Source organism: Marmota monax, unplaced genomic scaffold, assembly GCF_021218885.2.
Source record: "Marmota monax isolate L192 unplaced genomic scaffold, Marmota_monax_Labrador192_F-V1.1 WCK01_AAM20220418_F8-fsc00081, whole genome shotgun sequence".
In the NCBI taxonomy this organism is placed as follows: domain Eukaryota; kingdom Metazoa; phylum Chordata; class Mammalia; order Rodentia; family Sciuridae; genus Marmota; species Marmota monax.
Genome location: NW_026695234.1, coordinates 4613232 through 4627794, shown reverse-complemented (window position 1 = coordinate 4627794; position 14563 = coordinate 4613232). Strand labels below are relative to the sequence as shown.

The 14563-nt window shown below is 44.3% G+C and overlaps 1 protein-coding gene across 6 annotated transcripts; it reads left to right on the top strand.

The window, feature by feature from the left end:
- Positions 1–2538: 2538 nt before the first annotated feature.
- Positions 2539–13659, top strand: Hinfp (histone H4 transcription factor). Of its 6 annotated transcripts, XM_046438754.1 has the most exons (10): positions 2539–2623; positions 7699–7889; positions 9984–10213; positions 10465–10576; positions 10714–10866; positions 11323–11400; positions 11487–11607; positions 11694–11832; positions 11926–12050; positions 12693–13659. In XM_046438754.1, the coding sequence occupies exons 2-10, from the start codon at positions 7709–7711 to the stop codon at positions 13108–13110; spliced, it is 1557 nt and encodes a 518-aa protein (XP_046294710.1). In that variant the 5' UTR covers positions 2539–2623; positions 7699–7708; the 3' UTR covers positions 13111–13659. The 6 variants fall into 6 exon arrangements, with proteins under 6 accessions (XP_046294710.1, XP_058433162.1, XP_058433161.1 ...); XM_058577179.1 differs by lacking the exons at positions 2539–2623; positions 7699–7889 and having other exon boundaries at positions 10080–10213; positions 10410–10576; XM_058577178.1 differs by lacking the exons at positions 2539–2623; positions 7699–7889 and having other exon boundaries at positions 10080–10213; positions 10336–10576.
- The last annotated feature ends 904 nt before the right edge of the window (positions 13660–14563 follow it).

The window sequence follows — 14563 nt, the reverse complement described above, 5'->3', positions numbered from 1 at the left end:
AAAAAATATATTTTGTTATTTTTTAATTTTTTTTAGTTGTAGATGGAATACCTTTATTTTATTTATTTTTATGTGGTACTGAGGATCAAACCCAGTGCCTCGCATGTGCAAAGCAAGTGCTCTACCCCTTAGCTACAACCCCAGCCCCATGTTATTTTTGAATTATATTTTTAAATAGGGACCAAGCACCAGGTGCAGTGGCACCTGCCTGTAGTCCTAGCAATTCAGGAGGCTGAGGCAGCAGGGTCACAAATTTAAAGTCAGCCTCGGCAGTTTAGCAAGACCCTGTCTCAAAATAAATAAAATTAACAACAACAAAAAAACAGGACTGAGGATGTAGCTCAGTGGTAAAGCACCTCTGGATTTAATCCTCAATACCACAAAATAAAAGGGCAGGGGGCAACGTACAATTTATAATTCACTCTTGCATTGTTCAAAACAAAACTTATGCACAAACTGGACATTTTCTTTTCTCTTTTGCAGTCCTGGGGAACAAATCCAGGACCTCCCATATACTAGGCAAACATTGTACCACCACTGAGCTATACCCCAAATCACGATCCATTTTAATGCATCTCTAAACCTATTTATATTGAACATTTAATGTGTTTTCTGATTATATAAATTAGGTTTATTTCTAGGTTAGAAGATATAAAAAATTATAAGGGAATAAAATATCAATCCCAATGAATGCTAAGGTATATGATTTGTACATGATTTGACATCTTTTAAATTTTTTTCTTATTATTTAGTCATAGATGGACATAGTACCTTTATTTTATTTATTTTGTTTATGTGGTGCTGAGTGCCCAGAGATATACCCCCAATCATGATCTATTTTAATGCATCTCTAAACTTATTAAACATTTAATGGGTTTTCTGATTATATAAATTAGGCTTATTTTTAGGTTAGAAGATACAGAAAATTATGTCAATAAAATGTCAATCCCACTGAATTTTTGTAAGGTACATTATTTGACATCTTTTTTTAAATATTTATTTTTTAGTTTTTAAGTGGACACAATATCTTTATTTTACATTTATGTGGTGCTGAGGATCGAACTCAGTGTCTCAAGCATGCTAAGCAAGCACTCTCTTGAGCCATAACCCCAGCCCTATTTGACATCTTTTTAAAATTTTTTTATTATTCAGTCATAAATGGACGCGGTATCTTCATTTTATTTATTTATGTGGTGCTGAGGACCAAACCCAGAGCGCGTGCAAGTCAAGCACTCTACCACTAAGCCACAACCCCCAGCCCTTATTTGACAACTTGAACTGAGTAAATTACTAAATTTCAGCCACTGGACTAAGTGATTGGGTTATAAAGGTGAAGAAAGAGACATAATCCCTGTCCCCCCTCACTGACTAGACTAGTGTAGGATGCAGTCAAATAAACAGGTAAACAAAATAATATCCATAATGTGATGGAGCTGTACTGGGAAATACAGGAAAGGACTGTCAAGGAAAACTTCGGGGTTTGAAAAGAAGTATCTTCGCTGAGACCAGAATGAGTAGTAATCAATCAAATAAGTGTGAGATGGAGAAGGGGAAGATTATTTCAGGGAGCAAAAAGAGTAGGTACAAAGCATGAAAAGTGATAGGAGGTTAGATGCGGAGAAACTGAAAAAAAAAATGTAGGGCTCGGGAGTAAGAAAGGAGGTGGAGGAGGATATGATTTGAAAGGCTTGGTTTGGTTTGGGGGCTTTGCCCTACAGATAATAGAAAGCCTCTGAGTTATTAAAGCAGCGTGGCGACTTCATCAGATCTGTTTGTTGTTGTTGTTGTTTGTTTGTTTTTAAGATCATAGTGAGTGCTCCGTGGAGGACGCTGTGTAGCGAAGCAAGAGTGCATGCAGTTGGGACCAGCTAGATTGACGAGAAATCTGGGCTGGACGTCGTTTATGGATTTAGGACGGAGGCTGCAAAGATAAACGGGGGCGTATTTAAGAGATCCTTGTTTTAAAAGATAAAATCCGCAGAACTTGGCAATAGACTGGGTGTGAAAAGTAAGGGGAAAATGCAGATGACTGCAAGGTTTCTGACCTGAAAGAGTGGATGGATGGTATTGTCGTTCACTGAGCCTGCAGACAAGCGAAGCAGATTTGGGGGTAAGAGAAACGGGCACAAAAATAACAATATTTAAGACAGCTAAGGATGGAGACAGGGCCATGAGTTTGCGCCGAGCGGGTGGCAGCGCTGGGCAGCTAGCCTACCACACCTCCTGGAAGTTGCCCACGCAGCCAGCTAACTAAAGCAAGGAGTCAAAGAGCAACGAGACCCCGCAGGGCACCAAGCTCGAGCAATGCGCATGCCCATTGGTGCCGGGCGCCGAGTATGCGCAATAGGGGAAATTCAGGCCCCTAGACTCCCTGGAGCCCGGGCTCTGACCCACGCTATTCTTACCCGCATCCGGTTGCTCCTCACTCCCGCCGCGACGGCGAGCACCACCCACCGTTTCCGCCCCTTCCGTGTTTTGGTGAGCACGGGTTCCGTCAGAGGCAGCGACCATTGGCTGCCAGTCTGTCCGAGATCGGTGATTGGCTGTCGCTGGCCGTCGCTCAAACGCCCTCCCGGTAGATGGTGTGAGGTGGAGAACTGGAGAGCTCGGGAGCCGACGCTGGGTAAGTTTTGGCTCGGTGTTCCGCGGGGTTGGTGGCTCGGTGCGCTCTACTGGGGCAATTTAAGGCTAGGCTCTTCCTGAGCCTCCTAGCTGAGGTTTCCTCTTGCATCTTGGCCACGGTGTTCTGCTCTGACCTGGACCCCTCACCCCCACTCGAACCTCCCTGCTTTCTAGTCTGGGGGCTTTGCTGCCGCCAAGACTCGGTCACCGCCACCGTTTAGGGGGAAGGATTCCCGGAAGCCCGTAGGGCCGCGGGTGATATGTTTTGCCCTCCGGAAATATCTCTCCAAATTCTGCCCGTCCTTCAAGGCTTGGCCCGGGCCTCACCGCTTAGGCGAGCCTTTCCTGTTTTGTCTGCTTACGGGGGATTTCTGTCTTGATCACCCGCCTCGGGTGCTTTGTTTTGGTCGCTGTCTTCGATCTCTTCAGACAAATTGTGAACCTTTGGGAGTTTAGGACCGGGGCCCCTCTTTTTCTTGATATCATTCATTCAATGTCTTGGTATACAACATATGTCCTCTTCAAAGATTTGCTGAAGTGTTAGGAATCCTTTGGATTGCCTTTATTGTCCTTTTACCATAATTTGTGCTTAGAACGTCTCACGTTCAGAAACGAACATACTAATAGCTAACACATATTAAGTTATCGCGGTGTGTTAGGCTAAACGTTTTAAGATCCATAGTCTAGTTTTGGAATTCAGTGAGATGCGTATAATTAGCCCCGTGCTGTACAGAAAACTGAGGCTAAAGTAACTTGCCTAAGATCATGTAGTTAGTAAATGAGCTTTATAACCAGACCTGTTGAATCCAAAACCCATGGCTGTAATATTAGTATCCTGTTTTACATTTAAGGAAATAGGTTCAGAAAAGCTAAGTGATTTGTTCAAAATAAAATAGTAATTTATAAGCTTCCTTAAACATGGCAAAAGAGTTTGGGATGTAGTAAAGTGGTTGCCTAGCATGCTTAAGGACGAGTTTGGTTCCCAGAGCTTTTAGTAGGTATGTGCATGCCCTAAGGGTAGAACTGAATAGGGCACAGGCTTGACTTTCTAGGAGCCTAAGCTTAACTGGAGAAAACTGACAAAATAACTACTTAATTAAATATATTTTGGGTATCGTGTATATAAGTATGTTTGTGTAGAGAGGGAATAGGATAGGAGGGTTAAAACAGGCAGATGTAGGAGGAACATGGAGTCAAACCCTTAGCTTTAAGTTGTACCATCATGCCCTAGTTTTGTGACCTTGGGGTAATTACTTAGTCTTTCTGAGCCTATTTTCTTATCTTTAAAATGGGGTAATAAGAAGCTGGACATGTGTCTCAGTGGTAGAACATTTGCTTACCATGTGTGAGACCTTGGTTTGATCCCCAATGTAGTAAAATAAAATAGGGTAATAGGTCGGGTGTGGTGGTATACACTTGTAATCCCAGCCACTTGGGGGACTCAGGCAAGAGAATTGCAAGTTCAAAGCCAGCCTAAGCAACTTAGGGAGACCCTATCCCAAAATAGAAAAGGGCTAGAGATGTGGCTCAGTGATTAAGTGCCCCTGGTTTCAATCCATAGTACCAAAAGAAAAAAAAAGACAATAACAAAAAAAAAAATTAGTGCAAATAGTGCAGTAATAATAGTACCTACTTCAATAAGATTGTATTAATGAGGTTTTGTCATTGTTTTTGTAGTACTAGAGAGTGAACCCAGGGCCTGACCTACATTCTCAGCCCTTTTAACTTTAAGATAGAGCTTGCTAAGTTGTCTAGACTGGCAAACATAAGATCCTCCTGCCTCAGTCTCTCTAGTATCTGGGATTACTCAGTTTAATGAGTTTTTATGCTTATAAAACACCTAGGACTGCTTGGCATATAGTAGATATTTAATAGACAGAACTAAATTCATTGAGACAGGAAGCTTGAACATAAATTTCTGACAGCTGGTCCAGTGCTCTCAACTAGTATACTAGTTGTTTCATTTGAATTCCTTGCCTGCAGATTCTGTCCTACATTTCCCTAGGGTAGAAATAGAAACACAGAAAAATTAGAGGCAGGGGGGCAGTGAAAGGAATTGAGGAGCTTTGCTTAAGTTTCAGATTGTTCTAGATCTCTAGTTAGCCTGCCTTCTAGGTCTTTTTCACCAGTGTAAACCAGGTAGGTGTTTAGAATATTTGTGCTCAGAACTATGCTTAGCATAGTGTACATATATAGGCTGCTTGGAAGCAGCTTATTGCCCAGTTAGGTAAGCAGAAATAGAATACTTAAAAGGACCATGAGTGACCATGCGCAGCCTAAAAATAGGGTTGAAGTTTCATGGTGTTAACCCTTCAGCCATAGAAAAAAGAGGTAATAATAATTGCTGAAGGATGAGGTCATTTAGGAAGGCTTCCTGAAATGTGATCATAGCCCAGTATTTATTGAGCATCTAGGGTGTGCAAAGCTCTGAGCCTATCTGGGAATAAATGATAGTTCCTTTCCTGAACAACTGTTAACTGTAGTGGAGGCAGATGTTCCATTGCTTTGAAACAAGTGCTGCAATGAGAGTGTGTACAGAGTACTGTGGGCAGAAGAAATGGAATGTTTTGCATATACATGGATGGAATGGGAAAGAGGTCACCAAGGAAGGGACATTTGGTTCTGAAGGTTGAATAAAAGTTGCTTAGGCAGAGAGTTTTAGGAGAGTGTAGTACATTCAGGGACGATTGAATCAGAGAGGAAGAGAGGAGGAATGGATGGGTGAGGAAGCCAGAGAAGCAGTATGGTATATGGGAAAGAGCATGATCTTTGGATTGGAATTGAAGCTTTTCTACACCAAATGAAGTGAAGTGTGGAGAGAGTTCACAGAGCTCACACGCCATAGGCCCTCAATATGTGTTCCTTTCCTGGGCTGTTGAGGTAGTTAGGCCAGTGTGGGTAGAGTGGTAGGAGAGTTGGAAAGTTAGGGATTTTATTTTCTGGTTTCAGAAGGCTTTCCCTACTTTTCTTACCTCAACATTATAAAAGTAGTCAACATTTTCTCCTAATAGGGCTTCATTGTTAGTCTCTGAGCAACCCAGCAATGCTGTGTTAACTCGTGTCAAGGGTGACCAGATTCTTCTCTGAGGATGAGAAAAGACTAAGTATGTCCAGAGTTTCCATCTGTCTCAGACAGGCCACGGGGAGCAATGTCCTATTCTCTTTCAGGTCTATCCTTGAGAGTAACAAGAATCAGTGAGAAGGCTGGGGTCGTGGGTCAGTGATAGAGCATTTGCCCAGCAGGTATGAGGCACTTTGATTTGTAGCACCACATAAAAATAAATAAATAAAATAAAGATATTGTGCCCATCTGCAACTAAAAAAAAGTATTAAAAAAAATCAGAGTTTCCAACAAGAAGGTGAACTTCAGGCTACAAGATCAAGGCATTTTAGCATCCTCTCTACCACTGAACTATAGCCCCAGACCTTTTTATTTTTATTATTATTATTTTTGGTACCAGGGATTGAACCCAGGATTCCTTAACTACTGAATCAGATCCCCTGCTGTTTTTATTTTTTACTTTGAAAAGGGGTCTTGCTAAGTTGCTTAGGATGTCACTGAATTTTGCCAGGGCTGGCTTTGAACTTATGATCCTCCTGCCTCAGCCTCCTGAGCCACTGGGAAAACTGGCATACCAGTGGCATGCGCCACTGAGCCTGATTGTGCCCATTTTTATTTTCATTTTGAGGCAGAGTCTCACTAAATTGTCCAGGCTGGCCTTGAATTTGTGATCCTCCTGCCTTCCCTTGTAGCTAGGATCATAGGCATGCATCAACTTTGTTTTTATTTTTCTGATACACATATTTATTATATGTCTAAGTACACCCAGCACTGTATTTTTGGTTTTCTTTTCTTTTTTCTTTCTTTCTTTCTTTTTTCCCCCAGGGCCTCACACATGCTAGGCAATTAATCTATCAATAAGCCACACCTCCAGTCCTCTGGGAATGGACACTAAGGATGCAGTATAAATGGCGGGTGTTAAGAGAGTGGTGGAGTCGACCATTGGGTTAGGCAAAGACAGATTATATGACACTTTAGGGGCTGGGGATGTGGCTCAAGTGGTAGCGTGCTCGCCTGGCATGCATGCGGCCCGGGTTCGATCCTCAGCACCACATACAAACAAAGATGTTATGTCCGCCGAAAATTAAAAAATAAATATTAAAATTCTCTCTCTTAAAAAAAATGACACTTTAAAAGACTGGTTGGGGGGGCTGGAGATGTGGCTCAAGCGGTAGCGTGCTCGCCTGGCATGCGTGCGGCCCAGGTTTGATCCTCAGCACCACATACAAACAAAGATGTTGTGTCCTCCGAAAACTGAAAAATAAATATTAAAAAAAAAAAAAAAGACTGGTTGGGGGACTTATAATATGATCCAATAAGAAATAGGGTACTTCTAGGTTCATCTGAAGGCTATATTAAATATAAAAAATATGAATTTTGGAGTCACCCTGACCTGACCTAACACACCAGTATTATGTGGCCTTGGGCAAATCAGTTAACCTCTCCTGCTCTCAGGTCCTTATCTACAAATAAGGTTAAAAACAGTGCTTACCTTACAGGGTACTGTTGCCAATTAAATGTCATAGTGCAAACAAAATGTTTAACATGGTACCTGACATGTAGTAAATAAGAAATTCAGAACAAAAAGATCTGTCATCCCCATTCTGGCCAAAGTCACATAGCTAGTAGTTAGTATGCAGTGGGGTCTGGATTTGAACTCTGGTGCTTCTCCAAGTCGCCTCTTTGAACCTAAGCATTGTTCTTCCACCCATTGGAATAATTGTTTCTTGGCTGGTTGCTCTGAAGCTTTATGAGAAAATGTCTGCTAGAGTGTTTAGCTCAGTACCTGGTACATGCTCAACAGTGTTAGTTTTTGTTCTCCCTTCCCATGAACACCAGGCAGCTTCCTGGGGTTGGAGAAACTGCTACTCCATCCTTATTGAAAAAAGCACAGTTTTCTACAGGTCACTGGCAAAACCCTCATTGATTCTCAGCAGGCTGCCTGCCCAGATATGTGTCCCCAGCAGCCTCTTGGGTGGAATCTTTGCAACTATGGATTTCTTCCTGTTCTCTAGGGTGAAGGTCATGTCGCCTCCTGGGAAAGTTCCCCGGAAAGAAAACCTGGGGCTCCAGTGTGAGTGGGGGTCCTGCTCCTTTGTGTGCTCAGCCATGGAGGAGTTCTGTGAGCACGTCACCCAGCACCTGCAGCAGCATCTGCATGGCCCTGGGGAGGAGGAGGGAGAGGAGGAAGAGGATGACCCCCTTGGTAAGGAACATAAAGGGGAAGGAGCTTAAGGACAGGTGGAAAATCTGACTTTGCTTTTCCTAGAGGGAGAGGCAGCCTGGGAAAATGCTGGTTTATTTCCCTAATTGTACTTTTTTGTTTATAAAAGCATTGTAAACTCATTTATTTAAAAAAAAAAAAAACAGTCAACGAAAATATAGGGAATAACTCTTGTCATCCTGCCATCATGAGAAAATTACCTTTTTTTGTGTGTGCATGTTTCTGCTGGATATTGAACCCAGGGTATCGTGCATGCTAGGCAAACACTCTACCACTGAGCCACAATCTCAGCCCCAAGAGGCAGTTAGTTACTGACAGTACTTCTATTGAGCATTCTTTTTGACCTCCCTCTGCCTGTGTATATGTATATTAAATACAGATAAATGCACTTTTATATATTGATTGATTGTGTAGTACTAGGGATTGAACCCATAGGTTCTCTACCACTGGGCTATATCCCCAGCCTTTTTTATTTTTTCTTTTGAGAAAGGGTCTCATTAAGTTGCCCAGGCTGGGCTTGAACTTGCAGTCTTCCTACCTCAGCCTCTGGAGTCACTGGGGTTATAGTGGTGTGCCACTGCACCTGGCTGCTTTTATATTTTTTAAAAAGATTGCATTGTGTAATCTGTGGCAGGGTCTCCCTGCAATACATACACACTTTTTGAAAACTACAACCATCAGTTAGGTATATATATTTTTATGGCAACCTTGTACACAAAAATTTTGAAATTCTTGAAACAAAATACTTATTAAATGATCTCTGAAATATTTCTCTTTTATTTAAAAAAAAATGTAGTCTGCAGTCCATGTTATTGACTTCACCCCCTAATGGGTCACAGCACAGTTTGAAAGACTTTCCTACAGAAAATGTGGAAACCCCTGGGCATAGTCTCTCAGTGCCCTGTAAGCCTGTAATCCCAGTGGCTTGAGAGACTGAGGCAGGAGACTTGCGAGTTCAAAGCCAGCTTCAGCAACCTAGTAAGGACCTAAGCAACTTAGCAAGACCCTATCTCTTAATAAAATATAAAATAGTGCTGGGGAAGTAAATCAGGGGTTGAGTCCCCCGGGGTTCAATCCCCAGTACCAAAAAAGAAAATGCTGTCTTCCCACCTCAAAATCTGTTCTCCATCAGGAGACTGTGAGCTATAATAAAGTCAAATAATATTTATACAAAAGAGAAATTAGGGGATGGTTATATTTTCTGAAGTACCTACTTTCCAAAACAAGCAAATTCCTAAAAAGCTTTGAAAATAATGGTGCTTAGAGATACAAAAGAGATGGGAAGTGGGTTGGAAGAGTTGATGGGGCCTTCCTAGGCAAGGCAGATCTTCAGCAGAACAGGAGAGAAAGGAGGACTGAAGGTTTTCAAGGTTGAAAGGCTACATCTTTCTCAGGAACTGCAGAAACTGAGCAAATGCCATGCATGCCATCTGTACTTGTGGTCTCCGATTTTCTGGCATAGACCTTACACACACGGTTACCTCTATCTAGATCACATGTTTTCTTCACCTGTTTATAAATATTCGTCCTTTAGTTCTCAGCACAGGGACAATTCCCAAGACACCTCTGTATACATAAAATTATTCCTGTTTAATACTTTTATAGTACGTTCTCCCTCCCATAGCACTTATCACTAGTCACAGTTTAATATTTAGTTGTGATTATTTGATCAGTGTTCTTATTTCCTGACTGAAAGCTATGAGAGGGCAAGGACTAGCACTCTTTTTTTTTTTTTTTTTTTTTTTTTAAGAGAGAGAATTTTTTAATATTTATTTTTCAGTTTTTGGTGGACACAGTATCTTTATTTTATTTTTATGTGGTGCTGAGAATCGAACCCAGCACCCTGCGCATGCCAGGCGAGTGCGTTACTGCTTAAGCCACATCCCCAGCCCAGGACTAGCACTCTTTTACTCGTTATATTCCCAGTGCCTGAAACATAACTGGTAGTCATTAATTACCAGTATTTGTTGAATGAACTCATGATAACTTGATCAGAGTACTACTAAGTGCCTCAGGTGGAAGGCAAGCTGAGCCTTGGAAAGTATCAGACTCTTCCTTCTAAACCCCTTTCTGCAGAGGAAGAATTCTCCTGCTTGTGGCAGGAATGTGGCTTTTGCTCTCTGGACAGTTCTGCTGACCTCATCCGCCATGTCTACTTCCACTGCTACCACACCAAGCTGAAACAGTGGGGGCTGCAGGCCTTGCAAAACCAGGCTGACCTCAGCCCCTGCATCCTGGACTTCCAGAGCCGGAACGTCATTCCTGACATCCCTGACCACTTCCTGTGTCTATGGGAACATTGTGAGGTCAGCTGGCAGTACCAGAAATAGGGGGGAGAGGAAGCTGGGGATCTTAACTCAAGATACCTTGCCTTGACTCTTTCCAGGGTGCTTTGTATTTCTGCTAGTATTTCTCTAATTCTCTGTAGTGCCTTTCCTCAGTTTCCCATCCCTACCAAGTTAATTTGGGAGAGATCTGAGAAGTCCCCCTTTGGACACATAGGGGTAAGAGTCCCTCCACCCACCCTCCGTCCTCACCCCAAGTTGCCCTGGCACAGAGCTCCTTCGACAATCCCGAGTGGTTCTATCGGCATGTGGAAGCACACAGCCTGTGCTGTGAAAACCAAGCAGTCGGCAAGGACAATCACGTGGTGCTGTGTGGCTGGAAAGGTAGGGCCACCTCTTTGCTCTGGCCTCTGCCAGAAACTTGAGGGTGCTGAGGTGCTAGGGGAGCCAGGGGTAGGACCAGTCCTGCAGATAAGCCTCAAGGGGAGGGGTGGCTAGCCTGACTAGGCCTTCCTTCCTAGGCTGTACCTGTACCTTCAAGGACCGCTGTAAGCTTCGAGAACACCTCCGTAGCCACACCCAGGAGAAGGTGGTGGCCTGCCCCACCTGCGGGGGCATGTTTGCCAACAATACCAAGTTCTTAGATCACATCCGTCGCCAGACCTCATTGGATCGTAAGCAGCCAGAGAGAAGAGGGTGGTTGCAGGCTGTTCTGCTTGGAGAGGGGTTGAGGGCATTTTCCCAGGGGAGGTGGCCACTGAAAAGATCTGTACCTTGGCTACCTCCCTATTTTGGGTTCAGGTACTTCCCATAGTCTATGATCAGACATTGTTATACAGTTATCTAAGGAGTCCTCACAACAGCCCCATGAGGTAGGCTTCTTATCCCCCTTTTTGCAGATGAGGAAACTGAGGCTCAGAGAGGTTAAATCAGTTACCTGAGATCACACAGCTAGTAAGTGGTAAAACCGGACTTCCAACTCAGGTTCTCGACTCCAAGTCCCATCCATAGCTCCCTAAGCTCCCTTTTGTTCCTTGGGTGGTTCCTTTCTGCTGGGATGGTTCCCCTCACCTCTCCATGCCTCTCCACTGCTCTGCATAGTCCCTCTCTCTTCTGCTCACCCCACCCAGAGCAGCGCTTCCAGTGTTCTCACTGTTCCAAGAGATTTGCCACAGAGCGGCTATTGAGGGACCACATGCGCAACCATGGTGAGTGGCCTGCCGCCCCAACCTCCCTGCCTGCTCTACAAGTTTCTAGAGTCCTCAAATCTCAGCCTCCTCTCTGTTTCTCTCAGTGAATCACTATAAGTGCCCTCTGTGTGACATGACCTGCCCGCTGCCTTCCTCTCTCCGCAATCACATGCGCTTTCGCCACAGTGAGGACCGGCCTTTTAAATGTGATTGTTGTGACTACAGGTAAGAGGAACTAGGGGCCAGAAAAAAAAGAGCTAATTTTCCATGGTCTCCCACGCCCTTCAACCCCTTCTGACTTCTCCTGGCAGCTGCAAGAATCTGATTGACCTGCGAAAGCACCTGGACACCCACAGCAAGGAGCCAGCCTACAGGTGTGATTTTGAGAACTGCAGCTTCAGTGCCCGGTCCCTCTGCTCTATCAAGTCCCATTACCGCAAAGTGCATGAAGTGAGTGGGGCTGTTGGTGGGAAAGGGTTAGGAGCAGTGTGAGGGAACCTGGGGTGAAGAACTAGCCTCATTTCTCCCTCCCCTCCCCGTCAGGGAGACTCAGAGCCAAGGTACAAATGTCATGTGTGTGACAAATGTTTTACTCGTGGCAACAACCTCACTGTGCACCTTCGCAAGAAGCACCAGTTCAAGTGGCCCTCAGGACACCCCCGTTTTCGGTATGTCTTTTAACTCCCACCCCACATTCACATTTTTTTCATATATTTTCTTTTTTTATTTTATTTATATTTTGGTGGTGCTGGGGATTGAACCCAGGGCCTTGTGCATGCAAGGCAAGCACTCTGCCAACTGAGCTGTATCCCCAGCTCTTCATACATTTTCCAACAAGTTAAAAACCTTGAATTTGTTGGTTTGTTGATGTGTACCATCTGGGCTAGATGTTAGGCTAGATCCTGAGAATAGAGGTGGAGCAAAGATTGTTTTTCTGACTTTTTTTTTTTTTTTTAATCTAAGGCACAGTGCCAAACCCAGCAAATGGTACATAATGTCCTGTGACCAGAACTAGTGTTAGAACCTAAGGATCTTGACCCTTAGCTCCATGGTCTTCTCATAAACCCTTTGATGCTCCTGCCCTTTCATATAGGTGTCTCTCTCTGTCTCTCAGATTGGGTTTCTATATAAAATTTTTAATTTGGGGTAACAATTCTTCCCTTTTGTTTTTACTTTTACATAGTCCAATTTTTGACCTTTTGTCCTATCACTTTGAATCCTAGGACTTCCATCCCTCATGTCTGTCTCTTAACTTGCCAATATCCAGGCCATTTGCATCTTGCCTGTCTTTGCTGCTTCTCTTTCATCAGGTACAAGGAACATGAAGATGGCTACATGCGGCTGCAGCTGGTTCGCTATGAAAGTGTAGAGCTGACACAGCAACTACTGAGGCAGCCCCAAGAGGGATCAGGCCTGGGAGCATCACTGAATGAGAGCAGTCTGCAGGGCATCATTCTTGAAACAGTGCTGGAGGAGCCAGGACTTAAGGAAGAAGTGGAAGACCAGGGTGGGGGCAGCGAGGGGACAGCCCTCTCAGCCTCTCAGGACACCCCCAGCCCTGTCATCCACGTGGTGAATCAGACCAATGCCCAGGGCCAGCGAGAGATTGTCTACTATGTGCTGTCAGAAGCCCCAGGAGAGCCCCCCCCAACTCCTGAACCATCCTCAGTGGGCATCATGGAAAAGCTCCAAGGAATAGCTGAGGAGCCGGAGGTCCAGATGGTCTGAATGCTTCAGAGCCTACCCATTCCTACCCTGGGCCTTAGGGTTTGAGCCAGAAAGGTGGCAGTGTCCCTAGTGGGCAGTCCTTGCCAGTGGATGCCTTTAGGAGTGGTGCTGAGAGTAGTGTGGTCCCATCTGGCCCAGGCTTGCATCATTTTGCAGACTAAGGACTTCATTTTTTTTGCCACACTGAATTTTATAGGGCATCCTGGGGAGTTTGGATTCTTTGAGGGGATCCTGGATGGGTGTGTTCTTTACAGCAGCTGTTATCAGGCTTAACCATGAGCCCTTCAACATGCTGGACCTTGATTAAAATCCTTAGCTCACATCCATTCCCATATTTAGGACTCCTTAGGCCCATGGATGGTGAGTGAGTGGTCCTACATGGACCCTTTCCTCACCATCAGCTAAAACATTGAGATCCAGGCAGCCATTTTCCTCTTAAAAGTTCCTCCTACACCCCAGGGACATTTGTGGTTATCCTCAGGGACAGGATTGGAGGCACTGAGTATGTGACACTTGCTTTTGATAATAAAAGAAACACTTGGGCTGTTACTCATTTCTTCTTCATTAGGTAATGAGGAGATAAGCTGCCAAAGAGGAGCTGAGTAATTGCGCTTCTTCCCCTTTTAGTGACTCGTGGTTTGTTTAACAGTCATCTGTTGTTCTCCTTTGGTGGAATTTGTCCATTTCTTTTTAGAGCACTTGTCAGCTCCATGGAGGCCCCAGACACTTGACCATGAATGTAGATCTATCAAATGGATAAGAATGGGGCTCACCTAGGAAGGTAGAGCTACCAGGGCTGTACTCTTAGTCCTAATTGGAACCCCTGTTCCTCTTGGATAGGGTTTTTCACCTGTGGGACTGCTAAGGAAGCTTGGAAGAGGGTGGATTGGGATGCCTCCCAGGGAATGAATGCCAAGTACTTAAGGGGTCCAGGAACCAAATTAGAAAATTGTGCATCTGGCTGGGCATGGTGGTACACATCTGTAATCCCAGCATCTCGGAGGCTGAGGCAGGAGGATCAAAAGTTTGAGGCTAACCTCAGCAGCTAAGCAAGGCCCTGAGCAACTTAGTGAGATCCCCATCTCAAAAAGAAAAAGAAAATTAAAAGGGCTGGGAGCCAGGCTCAGTGGAGCATTCCTGTAATCCCAGCAGCTCAGGAGAATCACAAATTCAAAGCCAGCCTCAGCAAAATCAAGGTGCTAAGCAACTCAGACATAATAGGGCTGGGGATGTGGCTCAGTGGTCGAGTGCCCCTGAGTTCAATCCCTCATACCCCCTTCCTCCTCCCAAAAAAAGGGCTGGGGATGTGACTCAGTGGTTAAGTGCCTCTGGGTTCAATCCCAAATACCTTAAAATAAGAAAAGACAGTTGTGCCTTGATACATTTTCCTGGGGAAAAGATGTTTTTCATTAGATTCTCAAAGAGGTTGAAACCTTACAAAATAATGATTTCG

Bases quoted from the DNA above. Each gene is read 5' to 3' on its own strand.
- Hinfp (XM_046438754.1), top strand. From the start codon at position 7,709: ATGTCGCCTCCTGGGAAAGTTCCCCGGAAAGAAAACCTGGGGCTCCAG. The intron at 11,608-11,693 runs GTAAGAGGAACT...TTCTCCTGGCAG, and splicing joins TGTGATTGTTGTGACTACAG to CTGCAAGAATCTGATTGACC. The intron at 12,051-12,692 runs GTATGTCTTTTA...CTCTTTCATCAG, and splicing joins TCAGGACACCCCCGTTTTCG to GTACAAGGAACATGAAGATG.